The sequence below is a fragment of the Silurus meridionalis genome, chromosome 15 (assembly GCF_014805685.1).
Source record: "Silurus meridionalis isolate SWU-2019-XX chromosome 15, ASM1480568v1, whole genome shotgun sequence".
Taxonomy (NCBI): Eukaryota; Metazoa; Chordata; class Actinopteri; order Siluriformes; family Siluridae; genus Silurus; species Silurus meridionalis.
In genome coordinates this window covers 17904179-17920494 of record NC_060898.1, presented here as the reverse complement: position 1 = coordinate 17920494, position 16316 = coordinate 17904179, and the positions used below count along the sequence as shown (strand labels likewise).

Genomic DNA, 16316 nt, shown 5'->3' with positions numbered 1-16316 from the left:
TAAACCGGATAACTGTGAGGAAACCAGCATGGAGTGGGGGAGAGCATATGAAGCTCCAGACACAGTAACCCAAGCTCAGGATGGAAATGAGGACCAAGTGGTTGAGCTGGTTTACTGAAAGATTTAACACATGCCATGCTTTAGAGCTTTTTTTTTTTTTTTTACCACCATTTAGTCTTGTTGTTGTTTTTAGCTCTCAGTGAGATTTGTTCTAATGGAGGTTTTCAGGCATCACTAAATGTAAATCGGCTCTGCCGTAGGTGCATGCGGTAATTTATAGAAGAGTGGCATTTATCAGCATGCGAACATACAAATGAAGAAAATTAGCATAACCAAAACATCTGCAAATCTGGCAATAATTTTTAGTTGGATTTGACCTACATACAGAAAGACTGAGGTTCTTGCAACATATTTGTTTAGAGAAATTATTGTATTGAGGCGGGCTTGTAGGGCTTGTGAGGCTGTCAAACATTCTGAATCACAGTGTGTTATTTGTTTTTTGCTTATTTATTTAGAAAAGTAATAGTGTTGAATGACATTTGGATGGACCATGAGGCTCTTGTTTGTTATGATAGTTTATACCTATTTAACTGTAAATATTCTATTCTATTCTATTCTATTACTGATGTCACAGCCCGGTCTGGAGACTGTTAATCAAGATGGTGGATAACAGTATTAGTGCATGTGCAAAACCCACAGATATCTACAGAAGATGAGATGCTTAGCCGCAGTAAGACATTTAAATAGTGTAAAAGTTTCAAAGATGGCTATAGGTCCATTAGTGACGATCATGGTCATGGTGGTTCCCTGATTACGACTTCTATTCTATTCTATTCTATTCTATTCTATTCTATTCTATTCTATTCTATTCAGATATGGAACCAATAATGATGTGTACCCTGGGTGGGGCACCTCAATAAACTTAATAATTCTTAAAATTAAATAAGCTGACAACATCTTTTAGGCAGTATGCAATCACTCCAGCCCACTGGATGAAAATCGGTTTACAGCTCTAATGTGCCCTATTAAGCGCTGCACTATCCATTTATTGGAAACTAATATCATTAACACGTGTAATTTATGCCATTATTAGTCATTAGTCAAACATGCAAATGGGAAGAAAAGCCACTGCTACCCAAATGGCACGTCTAAATCTATTTAAAAAAATCTTTCCTATTGGTGAACCACACTCGTGGAAAACAGAAGTAGTCTGTCTATTTCCACACTGCAGCCCATTAGTCTATGTGCCAGTGCTTTAAGAGATTGTACTGCTGTAGAAAATGCTGACTTCTGTGATTCTAATTATATTAAGCATCTTGGTTGTATGTAAGTATTTTTTACATGTATCCATCCAGTACTATTCAAAGGTTAAAATAAATATATAAGTAGTGATGAAGCGTGTCGTGATCTGTGTACTAAGAGCTGAATTCTCTATGCTTTTAGTGTGTGAAGGATCTATTCTGACGGTGGTTGGACTAGTTGGGGACATGGTTATTTTACCTTGTCACTATGATGTCAGTACTTATGGTATATCAAATGTTTGTTGGGGAAGAGATCAATCCTGGTTCAGTTGTAAACATACGCTAATTGCGACTGAAGGACTGGTGGTAAACTATAAAGAATCACACAGGTACAGTTTTACCAGTAAACTCCAGAGTGGGGATGTTTCACTCAGCATTAAGGCAGCCGAAAAGCAGACACTGGATTTTACATATGTCGTATTGAGATCCCGGGACTATTTAATGACCTCAGCTACAGAGTTTACCTAATTATCACAAATGGTGAGCACACCCCTGATAATATTTTGCAAAACAAGTTTATGAACAATAGTTTTCGATTGAAGTACATATTGACTACAGTATAGTAGTCAATCTTTTTATTTTTCTCATCTCATTTTTTTCATCTCATATTTAATTTTTCATTTTTTAAAGGAATAGAAATAGTCAGCCTCACAAAATTACTCCCGACTTCTGCAGAGAAGCAAACACAAGGTCAGTGACTTCATAACCAAATACTACATGATCCTACATGATCCTTTAATCTTTATCTGACCTTAAGACAAGCCATCACCTGCAATAAAAGGTTTACTTTTACTGATTTGGTAAAAAAAAAGATCAAACACATTTACAGTTTTTAGATTTTGCTTATTTAAATATACATTCACTGTATATCTTTTCTAAATATTAAACATTACTGCTATAAATATGGTCTGCTCATTCCTAATCCCAGACATATATATTTTGTTGCATTAAGATGAATTGTGGAAACAAGCAGTAATGCAGTTCATGTAGAAACAACGTAATAATTTGTGCTGAAATATAAACTTTTTTTCAGGGAATCTGCTGGTTACTGACATTATGTTTGGTTTCCATGTCTTTCTCTTCAGTCTTCAACATAGATATATCTACATAATTGCACATACTGGTCTGTAGCTCTTAAAGCCATTTTGGCATAAACAGATTAGCATGTGGGTCAGCGTCTTAGAAGCATTCTACACCGCAATGCAAAGAAAAAAAAAACATAAATTCAGTTTGAGAACCATGTTAGTCTAAATATTTCATCAATGTACAGCTGTGATATTTCCAATGTACAGTATTTATGAGTCTGATGTAGAAAATTCAAAAAAATATATTTCAGAAGTCACACTCAACTCAGGATACAGTTCAGCTGTACAGAAGCCACAGTCAAAGGTTTGTGTAAATCTTTTTTGAATATTGTCCTTAATAAACCTGGACTTAATGCTTTAGTTAACATTTTTCTTGGTTATTTAGGAGACACTGGAAACCTTCATCCTGATTGTACTGAGAGCGGGAGCCATTATATTTACCCCAGGTTTAATCTTGGCACTTATATGGAGTAAGTTGAAGTGTATATGAAGTATATGAAAACACAAGTTAGATATTTTTGCTGTAGTTTAGGTGGGAAATAACACCTTCTCTAAAAGGGTGCACAGTGACTTTTTAACACATTCATAAGAATTGCACATATTCTTAAGTAAACAATGCCAGAGAATAACTGAAACGTATATTTCAGTACAAAGGACATGGGATCAGAGGTTTTATGTGGGAAAAGAGAAAACACTCATCGATTATATACCCAATGATCATGATTATTATCGTTTTTCTTGCATGTTAATGTCATTTTTAATGAGTCATGATACATGGCACTAATGTAAACATAATTAATTTTTTTTATTAAAAAACAAACTAATATAAATTAATTTGTATGGTAAATAATAAAAGTATTTTAGGAAAAAAGAAACATTTGGAACACAAATTGACCAACTGAGCATTCAATTCTATGCTGCTAATAAAAGGTCAATACAGTAGATACACCTCTGAAAAAGAAATATCTCAGGTAGACACTTTTTAGACAATTTTTCAATACGTGATGAATATGATGTTAGCTAAGACACTTAATACACTTAAGATAAAAATTTACATATTTTCAGACTCAATTTGTGCATTTTATGTTACCATACATCACTAGTTTTATTACGGTAACCACTTTAATTCCTATAAGACAGCCTTTTCCAGGAAAACCCCCTCGCCACATGATACTATCACCCTTATTCTTCTCAGCTGGGATAGTGTTCTTTGGATTAAGCATCTAAAGTATCGATCATTATGCCCAAATTGATCAACTTTTTCATGTGACCAGAAATCACACCTCTAAAATGCTATGTTTTTGTCATAGTGATCACTTGCATAATTTGTTCTCGTGTGTTCATACTGACAGTCAGCTTTGGTAGCCTTGTCTTCTTCCTCGTAAAACCACAAATGAAGTCAATAGTAGAGGTTTCTTTGGTATCTAATTCTTCTGATTGCTTCACCACTTTTGGTATCTTGAGTTTCAATGAAATCTTTTAGAGCTAAAGTTATTTGTGCCTCCTTTGTGAACAATGCAGTAGCTATGTGTTTTTTTTTTTTCTTCAGATGTCTGAGGTACCATCAGTTGTGGAAAACTTGTACCACTTGAAAACTGGAAACTGGTACCAAAGAAAAAAAAGGCATTATTTTTAAAGATCCACATGTGTGATCCCAAGTTAATTCTAAATTATGACAATTGGCAAAAGCATAACATCTAACAGTTATTACATTCTGGAATCTTCCAGAGACAGTCAATTTGGTGTATGTATACAGTCAATACACCGGAATTTAGAAATAGATCTGGCAGTAATTGATTTGTTTTGAAATCACCTCTGACCAATTTAGATGTTCGACTTGATGGTGATATGACATGTTTGGAAAAATGAGTTTGATTATCTGCAGCCTATATCGGCTGTATGCACAGTTCTGGCTTCAACAGTAAAACATTTTCTATATCTATAATTATTATTATATAATGTAAAAATAATACGTCTATATCATATTTATATGTCTATAAAACTGTCATTGCATACTTCCTTTAAATCCTCCAGTACTGCTTTAAAAATGTTTATGCAGGGGTTATGGGTGTGCTATAAATGTCTAATGTAGGTCAAATAAAATGTGTTCAGATAAATTATGATAAGTTTTTTCTCTTATTTAATCCTTTAAACTCCCAGGAGCTGCTGTACAAATTTATATTACTCACACTCATAAATATGTACCCACAGTTCCTCTTTGGGGTTTTGTTTTTGTTTCCTCTTAGGTTTTCCTGTAGTTTAATAATAAAGGTCATAGATTTGATCAAATTGTATATATAATAGAAGAGATTTAACCTTCAGATGTAACACTAACACTTTACATTAAGGCTTAATTAAATCATGTTATTTATCATATTAGTTAACCTGAAATTATGCATAAAGCATGAAATTCTGGGTTAATGGTGACTTTAAAATATTACAAGAGGAAAGTATCAATATTTTATTGATATAAGATGATTTTGAGTGAATTTTATAATATTTTAACTTTTCTTTAAATATCTTAAATGTGATGCATTTTTAGAGTTATGTCATTGTTTAAAGATTGAAAAGAGCTTTTTAAAATTGTCCATGTTCTGCCGAAGGGACATTATGATGGTTTACTGTTGCGAAAGTTCTCTCCTTTTTAATGTATTTTTTGTCAAGGTTAATGCTGATGACAAGCTTTTTTTTTTATTTTTTATAAAATAAGCTTTTGTAAGAATTAACCGATTATAATCGTCGCATTTCCTTATCGACTCTATAGTACTTGAAATCCAAATGAAAGTTTAAACTAAGTAGTACTCAACGCATCAATTGCAAAATCAAAATGAATTATGTGTGTCAGGTTCTCATGAGTTAAACTGTGTCGAAATTTCCACATTTCCTTCTGCTGCATGCTGGTTTTAATTTAGCTCTCAGACAGTGTTTTTGTGGAAGAGTGGAAGTGAAAAAGATGACTCATGAGGCACTTTGCTTGCTACGCACTAAAGTCTTTCTGCTCTTAGAGCTGCGGCGCTCCAGAAAACGTGAAGACAGCGGTGAAATGGAAAATACCCCCAGACGTGACCACAACAGCAGCAGCAGCAGAAGCAGCATCTCCCCTCCCCACACGTCTGGAGCACATGTGCTGTAGGTGCTCATTAGATATGATACGTTACGATGAAATATTACACCATTACGACAAACATGAAATCCTTCATTTTGACTCTTTCTCTCTGAGTGCCTACAATCGATTTATCTACAACTGGATTTTGTGTCTTTTACATGTGACCAGTTCAAAAATACATCTAGTCCTAAATCCAAACTTTAAACCTTTTTCCAGATAAGCCATCACTTTGTTTTTGCTATGACTCTGTGTAGCTCTTCCTCTGTATGAAAAATTTACTTTCTCTCTGTCTCATTTTTTTCCTTGTGTGTTATTTTGACGTTTCTGGTGGATTTATGGAGTGCTACAAGCTTGCAGTAGATTTCAGCTTTATCTTATCAGCACCTTAATGGTCTTTCACTTCTCTCAGTGTGCTCTTAAAATTGTACCCTCGAGGTCCATGTATTTCAATTCTCCCATGCTTTCACTGTATGTGCTTGTTGGGAGGGAATGAAAATTCAATGAGAATACTACCATGGGGGTCTCAAATCTGTTTCTTATTTCATGTACACTACAGTAACATGAATGTGAAAGGGGGAAAACGATCAAATATTTGTCAGGAAAACACAAGATGTACAATAGCAATGAACAGCTTTCAACTGTTTGTGTTTTTCAAAGAGCTTTTACATGGGCCCCTCAGTGGAACCATGCAAAGAATACTTAATCATTCCATGAAGAGTAGAACAGACATTTTGCTCTTTAGAAAAAAACCCATATAGAACCTTCACTGAACATGAAATCCAGACGTTCTACAAGAAAAAATTAAGGACCAAGTCAACAGGATTCTAGTTTTAGAGAGTGTAGACTTGTTTCTTCAGGACATCACACATAAACTGACCATGTAGCTCATCTGTATCGCTAAATGATATCTATATATGATATATTTCTAAATCAAGGTTTTCTGATTTCCTCCTGCATTTCAAGAACATACTGGTAGGGTACTCTGTATCGTCCATTTGTGTGAATGAGTGTGTGTGATGATGCGTGTGTGATGACGCTCCAGTGATGTGATGATCCATTACAATCTTAACCAGGATAAAGCTAAAATCAATGAGATGAAAGATGGTCTTTTCATAGGCCATGACATTTTTAAAACTAGCCCAATACTGGCACCTAGTGTTGCGTCACCCATTACTATTATGAGTAAACAGATTATAAATCTTACACTATGGAATTACAAAATAACTTTTTTTTCCAAACTTTTTCTTTTGTATACTTGAGAAATTTTTTTTTTTATTAAAAATGTCAGTTTCAGGATGACTGCAGCCATAATTTATACAAAATCACAAAACAATCTCTTTATGTAATCACAAATTCCCACAGCAGTGAAGGACATATGATTTCCTACTACGTCAGGCAGGAAGTCACATGCAGGTTTGTTTAAATGTGAGAGCCTCAAAAAAAAGGAGAGAAGTTAGAGCGAAACTTTCACCATGATTCGGCTTGATACACAGAGCTCCACTATCTGGCTCCTTCTTTGTCTTACAGGTAAGCAAAAAGACCAAAAAGATTATACACTATACTTACAATATAGCAATAGTGTTCAAAAGCAAGGTTGTGTTATCAAATAATTAATTTAAATTATATTTTTATTTATATTCATACTTTATCTTTTCTTTTTAATCAGTTACATGATCAATAAACTTTCTATAAACCAGGTTAACTGTAACATACAATCAGATTATCATCACAAATGACAATCAAGAATTTGACTACAATTTGTGCAACATAATACATTTCACTCAAATGGCCAGTCAAACTGGGTAATAATGATAACAATGGAATAATATTTTTTAAATAATATATATATTCTTTTAATATTTTTAACATGGGTTATGATTTCCAGCACCATTTCAAAATAATGGACTCCTGAGGGGTCTCTAGTTTGAGAATTTGTGTGGTACAATATCTAGCATAACTTTCCATCATTTGCAACCCTTTTTCAGTCTGTCCATGCAGGAGCATTACTGTTACTGGTTTCAGTGGTGGGAAAGTCACTCTGCCCTGCAAGTATAACATGAAATATCATGGGCAATGTGATATATGTTGGATGAGGGGAGAAATTCCATTATCAGGGTGTGGGACAGAAATCATTGCCACCGACGGAGATAAAGTGGTGAGGAGCACATCGCAGAAATATCAGCTAAACGGAGAGTTACAGAGAGGAGATGCATCTTTGACAATACACAACACTACACATGAAGACTCTGGGAAATACGGCTGCCGCGTACACGTGCCTGGATGGTTCAATGATGAAAAGATTGTAATCGACGTAGTCATTATGAAAGGTGTGTATCCATTACAAACAAGTATATTTCTAATAGTGAAAATTCACAATATCTATGCTTCATCTATGCTTCACTTAGAAAGATGAGATTGCAATTTATATTAATATTTTTAGTTATTATTATTAGGGAAGTGTAACTTTGACCCTGTATTTTGTAACCGTATACTTATTGTTCAGCAACATTTGCGTCATGTGCTATAAGAGTGCCAGGAATACTTCCTCATGTACACTACCAATAACAAACTCACTACAGATTTAATCTGAAGAAACTTTCCTTAATTTGCACATTTTATTAAAAAAAAGTCCAAAACGCCCCACAAAAAAACTATTTCTATGTTGTAGCAAGATCTCGAAACATTGTCTGTCATAGCAGGTCAGAAATAAATATTGTTACTGCTCAGTAGCCTTGAGCTTGTTCACAACAAACCAAAACAGCTTAGATAAAATGAGTCTGAGGCCGAGTTTCTCAAAAATGTGTAATGCCAGATTGATAACAGTCTACAGCAGGGGTGCCCAATACGTCGATTGCGATCTACCAGTCGATCGCAAAGGTAGTGTGGGGTATATCGCATGACATTAAAAAAATTGATATTTATTTATGCATTTTTATAGTAGGTAGATCATTTTGGCTTGGTCATATTATAAGTAGCTCGCATGTTGAAAAAGTGTGTGCACCCCTGGTCTACAGGAAACTGGGCACCCAGTACCAAAGTGTCATTATAATAGGTGACGTTTTCAAGTTTTCTTTGTGGTTTCGTTCATTCGTTTGTGGATAAACTGTGAACTAAAAGCACTCCTAGATCGTTTTTCTATTACCTTTTGACCCTGAGGTTGCTTATGCGATAATAAATTTTGCTGAAATATGTAAAGCATGCTGGAGTTCTTCAGTCAGAGGAGGAGGGAGTGGCTCTCTGACATTTGGAGTGAGGATTTCATAGAGTTAGTTACAACTTTTACAACAGGGTTTTACAGTTCTCTTAAGAATTGACAATAATTCGGTTTGACAAGATCCCAATATACTGCTAAGCCAAGAAATTAAGACAAAGGTACAAGCAAGTGTGAGACTAATTGAGAGCGTCAGGGCAGTGAGTTAGCCATAAATCTAAGCGATTTTTGGTCCCAGTCCAAAAGGAACAAGTGTGAATGGGAAGTAGATTTGAGGCCTCATATGAGGTGAAGAGGTGAAGAAAAATCCACTTTAATATTGCTTGCTTTTTTTTTTTTTATTAAGAGGGCCATATTTTTTAAATAGCTTTTAGTTTCTTATAGTCAGAGTTGTAGTGATCTTAATGGACAAGTTAACAGAATTTAGACTGACTCTTGATGTAAGGCTTCATTTTGTGGTTCACTTGATGTAGCTTTGTGGCTAAAGTGTGGTCATGTGGTCAATCAATAAAGCAGAGTAAATAACAAAAGGACAGATAATATGATTAGATTCTGAAAGAGGCAATGTACCTAGACTAGTCATGCCACTGAAGTTTAATAGCAGTAATAAATATAATAATAATAATAATAATAATAATAATAATAATAATAATAATATGAACTTTATTATAATTGCAATGTGTTTACTTATAAATGTGGGGCCTTTATATAATATAAATATATAAAAGAGTCATGATACGTACTTACGTACTTACACTAGCCAAAAAAAAAAATGTCTTTGATGCATATTTTTATTTAAATAAAATGTTCAATGATATTGAATAACTTGCTATGAGAGCATCTTTGACAGTAATGTAATGTAATCTGAAAGTTAAAAAAATCAATAATTTATTCTTTATATTCATTTTCCACAATAACTGAATTCTAAGTTAAGTTACATAAACTGATAAAAACACATGGGAAATAAAGAAAACTCGTATTAGTCAACATGATGATGTTTTACATATATGTGTTTATTTTCAGGCCCATTAACACGCCGAGATAAAGCTGTGCCTTTAAGATTATCACCATTAGATTTCTCATGAATCCTTTATAAGATGGAAACTGGCTATATTTTGTCTCATTGACTTCAAGAGGAAAAAAATAGAGGATAGTTAGATAACTAATTATAGCTGCATAATGACAGGGGACCAATTGTTTCTTAGACATTTCCTTCCTTAAAAACAACTTATAACAGATAAAACTGTGTCATTCTTAAACAAAACACTTCAGGATGTGCTGTTATAGGATTATAATTATTATTGTCTTATGCTAAACTCTCCTGTTTTACGTCTATTCTTTTAGTTTTTCAGCTCTGTTTTCCCTATTTTCTGTTCCAATGGTTATTTGGTTATCACACAGCTCTCATCATATCCCATCATACAATACCGTACAGCCAGGGAAAGGGAAAGGGTAAGGTGCTGCTGGTAACCTGCTTTTATCTAAGACAAGCATCTTGAAAAAGTACTGCTAATGCTGCGTCATCTAACACTAAACAAGTAAACATTATCTGACCTCTTCTACATACATAAGCTCACAATTGGGTGCTACTGGATGTGTCTCTTTTAGAGTGTCTCTGATTAACAAGGAAGAGAAAGTACGTACCCTCTCACCCAGACAGCACAGATTATTTCATTCCCTTGTATCCTGGACATGGATTACTGTGACATCATCAGGACCCAAACTTCTGAAATCCTTGTGATCACTTTTCTGTTACACTGCTCTTAGAGATTGTATTGACTGACATCCAATTAATATTAAAAAAAATATATATTTTTTTTGTTTTCTTTTTTTGTTTTTTTTTTTTTTACAAAAAATAGGACCCACCTCTGAAGTGTATTCTTTATTACCAAATACCCCCAAGCCAGTAACAAGGGATCCATGGGAGACTGAACCTACACACGGTACAGGGGTGGGGGGTAGTTATTTATTCATTAATTTATATTTATTTCCTTTTATTTATACATTTTAAAATGTCATTTTTTTATCCTCAGTAGCTAACAGCACAACTTACAACTTTAACACCTCAAATCCAAAAAGCGAACAATCTGTAAGTATGCATGACTTCATCCAATAATTCTGCATCAATCACTGTTAATGTTATTAATTCTCAAGGTTCTCATTATTAAGGGGAAGGAAACAACAAATAAGGCAGTTCCTTTAACTGTCATACCAATCCTGCTAATTTTACTCATTATCGGAGCTGCTATTTATCTGATATGTGAGTACATTAAACTCACAATAAACAACAATGCATTACTCTTTTAATTTTGATCTAAATTTAATGCTGCATGACTGTTCTCGTTTCAGGGTTGAAAAAAAGGAGAACCAGGGAATCTGTCGAAATGTAAGTGAAAGGAAGTCATATAGAAAGGCAACAAGGTTATTCGATGAAATGAAATATTGTTTGGAAACATATAGAAAGAAAGTTAGTATAGAACCACCTTGAAAAAAGATTCATAAATTAAAAACAATGTCGGATTTTGTGCATGTCAGCAGGAAAGTAACTTTCATCAGCTATTAAAATGATAAACGTTGTACTCAAGAAGCATTAAAGCAAAGAATCTATTTAAACACAAGCCTAACCACTACAAACTTCAAGGCATGGACTAAAACCAATGGTGGACGAAGTACACAAACCTTGTACTTGAGTTAAAGTAGAGACAAGTATTTGCCTTAAAAAATATACTTAATTATCCAAAGTACGATGATTTATTATGTCTATAATGTCGTATTATCATTTTTGTTACAGGACAAAAACTTGCTTAATTAACTCATTTCATGTGAAAAGACTCTAAAGTTACTCTTAGCACAACATCTTTTAATAAATTAAATTAAATTAATAATAAACACTGGTTGATATATAAAAAAGATCATAAGCCCAAAACTTATTTTTAACTACTTAAAAAGGTTTGCAAAAATCAGACCACAGGTGTTGTGGTAAGTTTGAGTCAGGAGTTTCTTCTACCCTTTATTACTCTCAAAATGTTCTGCTTGCTGTTGAACTGACGCTGACCTGTATGCTCGTGCTGAGTAGATACCACCAAGCAGGAATCAAAACAAGTTGAAAACAGAACATGCACTCTGTGCGATCAGTTACGTTTTTATCCACCCATAAAAAAAAAGGAACGACAGATTTTGCAAAGTGTAGTTGAGAAAAAAAAGATATTTGATTTTGGATTGTAGTGAAGTTAAAGTAAAAGTCCTAAAATGGAAATACTTTAGTAAAGTATAGATACCAGAAAAAGCTACTTATTTACTTCATACTTAGTATCAGTGTAACTCGGTGTAAGTATATAAATAAATTCATAATATCTGCAAGAATGCTGCGTATTACTTTAGCATATCATATATATCATATCACTGAGGTGATCTTAAACTTAAATTGAGGTAAATCTTTTTTTCTTCGAATTTACTTTCCCATTTGTGCCTCACTGCTTCAGTAAAGTAAAACCAGTTATAACTGAGAGTCAGTATGTAAAATATGTTTTACATGTGGATCCAATTCTCTCCCTCCAGAGACCAGAACTCAAACAGAGAAGCCATCTACAACAACTCAGAAGTGAGCCTGGGTCTGAACAGCAGGTCAATGGCTATGGAAAACATCTACCAGATAGACACTGAGAATGCATATGAACAATGGTCAAGATAACAAGGAGTAACATCCTGTATAAACAGTGTTGGACTGTTTTTTATGTTGTTTTTTTCCATTTCTTCCATCATTTCAGATGATTTTTAAATATTTTGGTGATTTTTTTTTCTTTTCAGTTGAATCATGTTCTTCAGTCTACAGATATTCACATATGGACTGTAGTGCAATTTGTAAATGTACCAGTTGTAAAATATATATATATATATAAATGTTGATCATGTGTAAATGTTAGTGTACAAGTTTAAGCAATACATTTTCTAACACCACAAACGTTTGATCCCTTTAATAAATTTTCCCAGTTTGACCTGTGGCGCCTTCTAGGCTAGTAATAATATGCTGCAACTTGCTGTGAATAAATGATAGAGAGAGCAGCGTAAAACCCTTTAAACAAAGAATACTGAAAATCTTAGAACATTTATGATTAAAGCAATAGAAAAGTAAAGGAGCAATATGCAGAAGACTATTGTAAACTGTGAGACTGTGAAGATGAAGAAAATTCTGACCATGTAGCAATCAACAGTGCCTAACACTGATCATATCTATACATAACAGCAGTGCACAACTTTGGCATTTGGCAAATAACAAACTGAAAATCTTTTAACAATTTAAACAAATAAAAATCTGAGGTGGATGATGTTCACCAACCATGTACTTAAGTTAAAGTAGAGATACACTACAAACCATGTACTTGGGTTAAAGTAGAGATACACTAGATAAAATATTACTCCAGTAAAAGTGCTCTCTTTAAACTTTCACTAAAAGTATAAAAGTATTTGCCTTCAGGTGTACATAAGTATCCAAAGCACTTGATTTATTATGGCTATAATGTTCCTATTATAATTTTTGTCACAAGATTCTTGTTTAATTAACTTAGTTTATGTGAAAAGACTCTGTTACTGCACACCAATCTATTAATTATGATATTACTAAGTCACACACATTGATTGATATCTATTTAAAAAAAAAACTACTTTTTAAAACTACTTAAAAATAAAAAAATACAGATATGCAAAAAAAAGCTATTTTTGTACAGTAACAAATTACATTTACTTTGTTCCTGTCCACCACTGGTAAAAAATGATGTCTAATCACAATGACATGCATTAGGCAAGAGATCAATTTATTAATTAGAATCAGATCTAAGTAGGTTCAGATCTCTTACAACTCTGCTTATTTTACTTCTTATACCCACATACCACTCCTACACACTTATACAAAGCTCTATGCTCAGAACATACACTGATTTGTCCAGATCTTCAAGACTTTCTATTAACAAGCATTATCATGTCATCATCTTCAAGCATACTCAACCGTTAAATTAAAATAATGGGAACCTTTTACAGTTAAATGGCCTTCAAAGATGATTTACAGATTAACAATTTTAAAGGCCAACATGGCTATTTGCAGGACACAACAAATGTAATGGTAGACATAACACACAACAAAATGAAAGGGAAAAGAAAAACAAGAAGGAAAAAGATGAGGGATGAATGTGTCCCAAGATGTAACACTATAAACACAAAATCTAGCTCATACAGACCTACAAGAAAGATCACTTTGCTGTCCAGGTTATCTTTGTAATGATCTCTCATGAGCCTTGTTAGAGATGTCAGGCATACACTAGGAAAGTAAATTGTTTGAAAGCCAAACTAACTAAGATAGGACATAGGCAATATCAGTGAAGGTACACTATATCAACAAATGTATTAGGGCACCTGACTTTATCAACCGGATGTAGTTCCTTCCCAAACTGTTACCGCAAAGTTGAAGGAAGACACTTGCATAGGATGTCTTTGGATACAGTAGCAACAGATTTTGCCTTCATTTGAACAACGAAACCCAAACCTTTTCCACAATTAAAAATGCCCCTGTGCACAAAGCAAGCTTGATCAAGATATGGTTTCATATGGGTTGGAGTCTTAGTTTTTTCTGACCTAAACCCTACTGAACACCTTTCAGATGAATGGAATGCTGACTACACCCACGGCCTCCTCATCCTACCAGTACCTGACTTTACTAAAGTTAGCTTGATTGTCTTTACATTTTTACAAATCTCCACAAGCACACTTCATAATCTAGTGGTACATCTTCCCAGAAGAGTTTAGGTTATTGTAACAGCAAATGAGGACTACATGTGGAATAGGCTTTTTAAAAAGCACATACAAATCTTATGGTCAGGTGTCCACAAACGTATGTCCATATAGTTCAGGGGTGGCCAACCAGCGGCTCGCGAGCCGCATGCGGCTCTTACGTTCATATTGAAGTTTGTGTTTGTTTGTTTTTTAATGTGCGTGTTCGCTTCGCGTGAGGCCAATCATAATTACAGGGATGCACCGAAAATTTTCGGCCGAAATACCTAAATTACCGAATCAACACGGCAGAAACACAATTGTAATGACGCAATAAAAAAGCGCAGCAGCACACGGTTATCTGGATAAGTGCAACATGTCTGCAGTGTGCGGATAGCGATTTGCAAAACATGCAATGCTGAAATATTAAGAGGGGGTGTATCTGCAAAGAGTTTCTCCAAGTTGGGTTTAATTTATCACCTGAAATCCAAAAATCCCGATTGCCATTCTAAATATGAGAAGAACGCGGCGCAGAAAAGTAAAGTCAATCCGAGCATGCGCACTCCGTCTGTAGAGGACGTTTTGGAAAAGGCAGGAAAGTTTTCCAGTGATGGTGCCAAGGCAAAAGGCATAACACAAAAAATTATGGATTTCATTGCCATTTGAATTGAATTTTCATTTCGGTGCATCCCTAAAATATTATCGTTGGTGTGGCCCTCTGACACAATTCAGCTTTCTCATGTGGCCCCTAAAAAATTAATTGCCCACCCCTGCGGTATATTCATCTCACGCACATGCGCATTTTAACGAAAATACCGTATTGAACTCAAGCGAAGTGAACACGCACATTAAAAAAAACACACACAAAGTCTGTTTTCTACCCTGAAACATGTGAAATCAACGCATAGATCTGTTCTGACTGACACACATGTGAAAGAATTGCTTTGAGTGGCAACAACGGAATACGAGGCAGATTTGAAGGGGATTGTTCAAGGCAAGGAATGCCAAAAGTCCCACTAAGTAACATGCATAGTAAAAGAAAAACGCTATTGTAAATTATTATATTTTTGTTTGTGGACTTGTTTAAACTAAGAGTTTGTGTGTGTGTGAGACAGTGCACACAATGTTCATTGTTGAAAATGACTGTCCTGTAGTCTTAGAACAGTAGGAGTCAATTTCTGTCATTATGTTGGTGTGTGACATTTACTATAAACCTGGCTGAGCAGAGGTGTGTGTGTGTGCGTGTGTGTGTGCGTGCGTGCGTGTGTGTGTGTGTAAGAGGAAGGAATGGGTGATGTTTATGTGTGCCCATGTGTATGATGTGGCTCTTTGCGGTAACACAGTAAAATGTGGCTCTCGGTCTCTGACTGGTTGGCCACCCCTGATATAGTTTATAACTCTGAGTAGATAATAGTAGATTATTATTCTAAACAAATTCAAGAATTCTGCTAATTACTACAAATTAACATTCTATATCACATGATATCCTATTACATCACATTAAAAGTGGCACTGAAAGTAGATGAAAGTAGATTTTTCTTTTTTGTTGTTGTTCCCTGAATCAAGCAATGACACCTGACACTCCTTCCATAAATGTTCACAAATATAGATTCTTAGATATAGATTTTTCTATGTTAAATAACTGTAACCAATCATCTTCTGGTTTATATCCATTAATGCCAAGGTACTTGTAGACCTATTAATGTTTTATCTGGAGTAATGGGCATTGTGCATGCAAATCTTCTGGTGTATATGGAATTATACTTTTTGTCTGTCAGAGACTAAGGGACTGCTTTTATATAAGTGATATAATTTTTTTATATAAAGCTTTCTCTGCTGGCCTAAACACTATC

The 16316-nt window shown here is 34.4% G+C and overlaps 2 protein-coding genes across 3 annotated transcripts; both read left to right on the top strand.

The window, feature by feature from the left end:
• The first annotated feature begins 1223 nt into the window (after positions 1-1223).
• On the top strand, positions 1224-6776 carry havcr2 (hepatitis A virus cellular receptor 2). Its single transcript, XM_046867453.1, is given in 7 exon segments — positions 1224-1326; positions 1444-1683; positions 1686-1781; positions 1932-1991; positions 2638-2690; positions 2772-2856; positions 5392-6776. Coding segments are annotated over 7 exon segments (708 nt in total). The 5' UTR covers positions 1224-1280; the 3' UTR covers positions 5520-6776.
• A 106-nt stretch (positions 6777-6882) lies between these two features.
• Positions 6883-12601, top strand: havcr1 (hepatitis A virus cellular receptor 1). Of its 2 annotated transcripts, none has more exons than XM_046867452.1 (7): positions 6883-7019; positions 7478-7819; positions 10563-10646; positions 10740-10792; positions 10873-10963; positions 11053-11089; positions 12262-12601. In XM_046867452.1, exons 1-7 carry the CDS (start codon positions 6965-6967, stop codon positions 12392-12394), a joined length of 795 nt encoding a protein of 264 aa, XP_046723408.1. In that variant the 5' UTR covers positions 6883-6964; the 3' UTR covers positions 12395-12601. The 2 variants fall into 2 exon arrangements, with proteins under 2 accessions (XP_046723408.1, XP_046723407.1); XM_046867451.1 differs by having other exon boundaries at positions 10737-10792.
• The last annotated feature ends 3715 nt before the right edge of the window (positions 12602-16316 follow it).

What these genes read in the sequence shown, in the direction of transcription:
- havcr1 (XM_046867451.1), top strand. Translation starts at nt 6,965, where the DNA reads ATGATTCGGCTTGATACACAGAGCTCCACTATCTGGCTCCTTCTTTGT. An exon ending in CGACGTAGTCATTATGAAAG is followed by an intron (nt 7,820 to 10,562) that starts GTGTGTATCCAT and finishes TACAAAAAATAG; the next exon opens with GACCCACCTCTGAAGTGTAT. An exon ending in ATCCAAAAAGCGAACAATCT is followed by an intron (nt 10,793 to 10,872) that starts GTAAGTATGCAT and finishes CTCATTATTAAG; the next exon opens with GGGAAGGAAACAACAAATAA.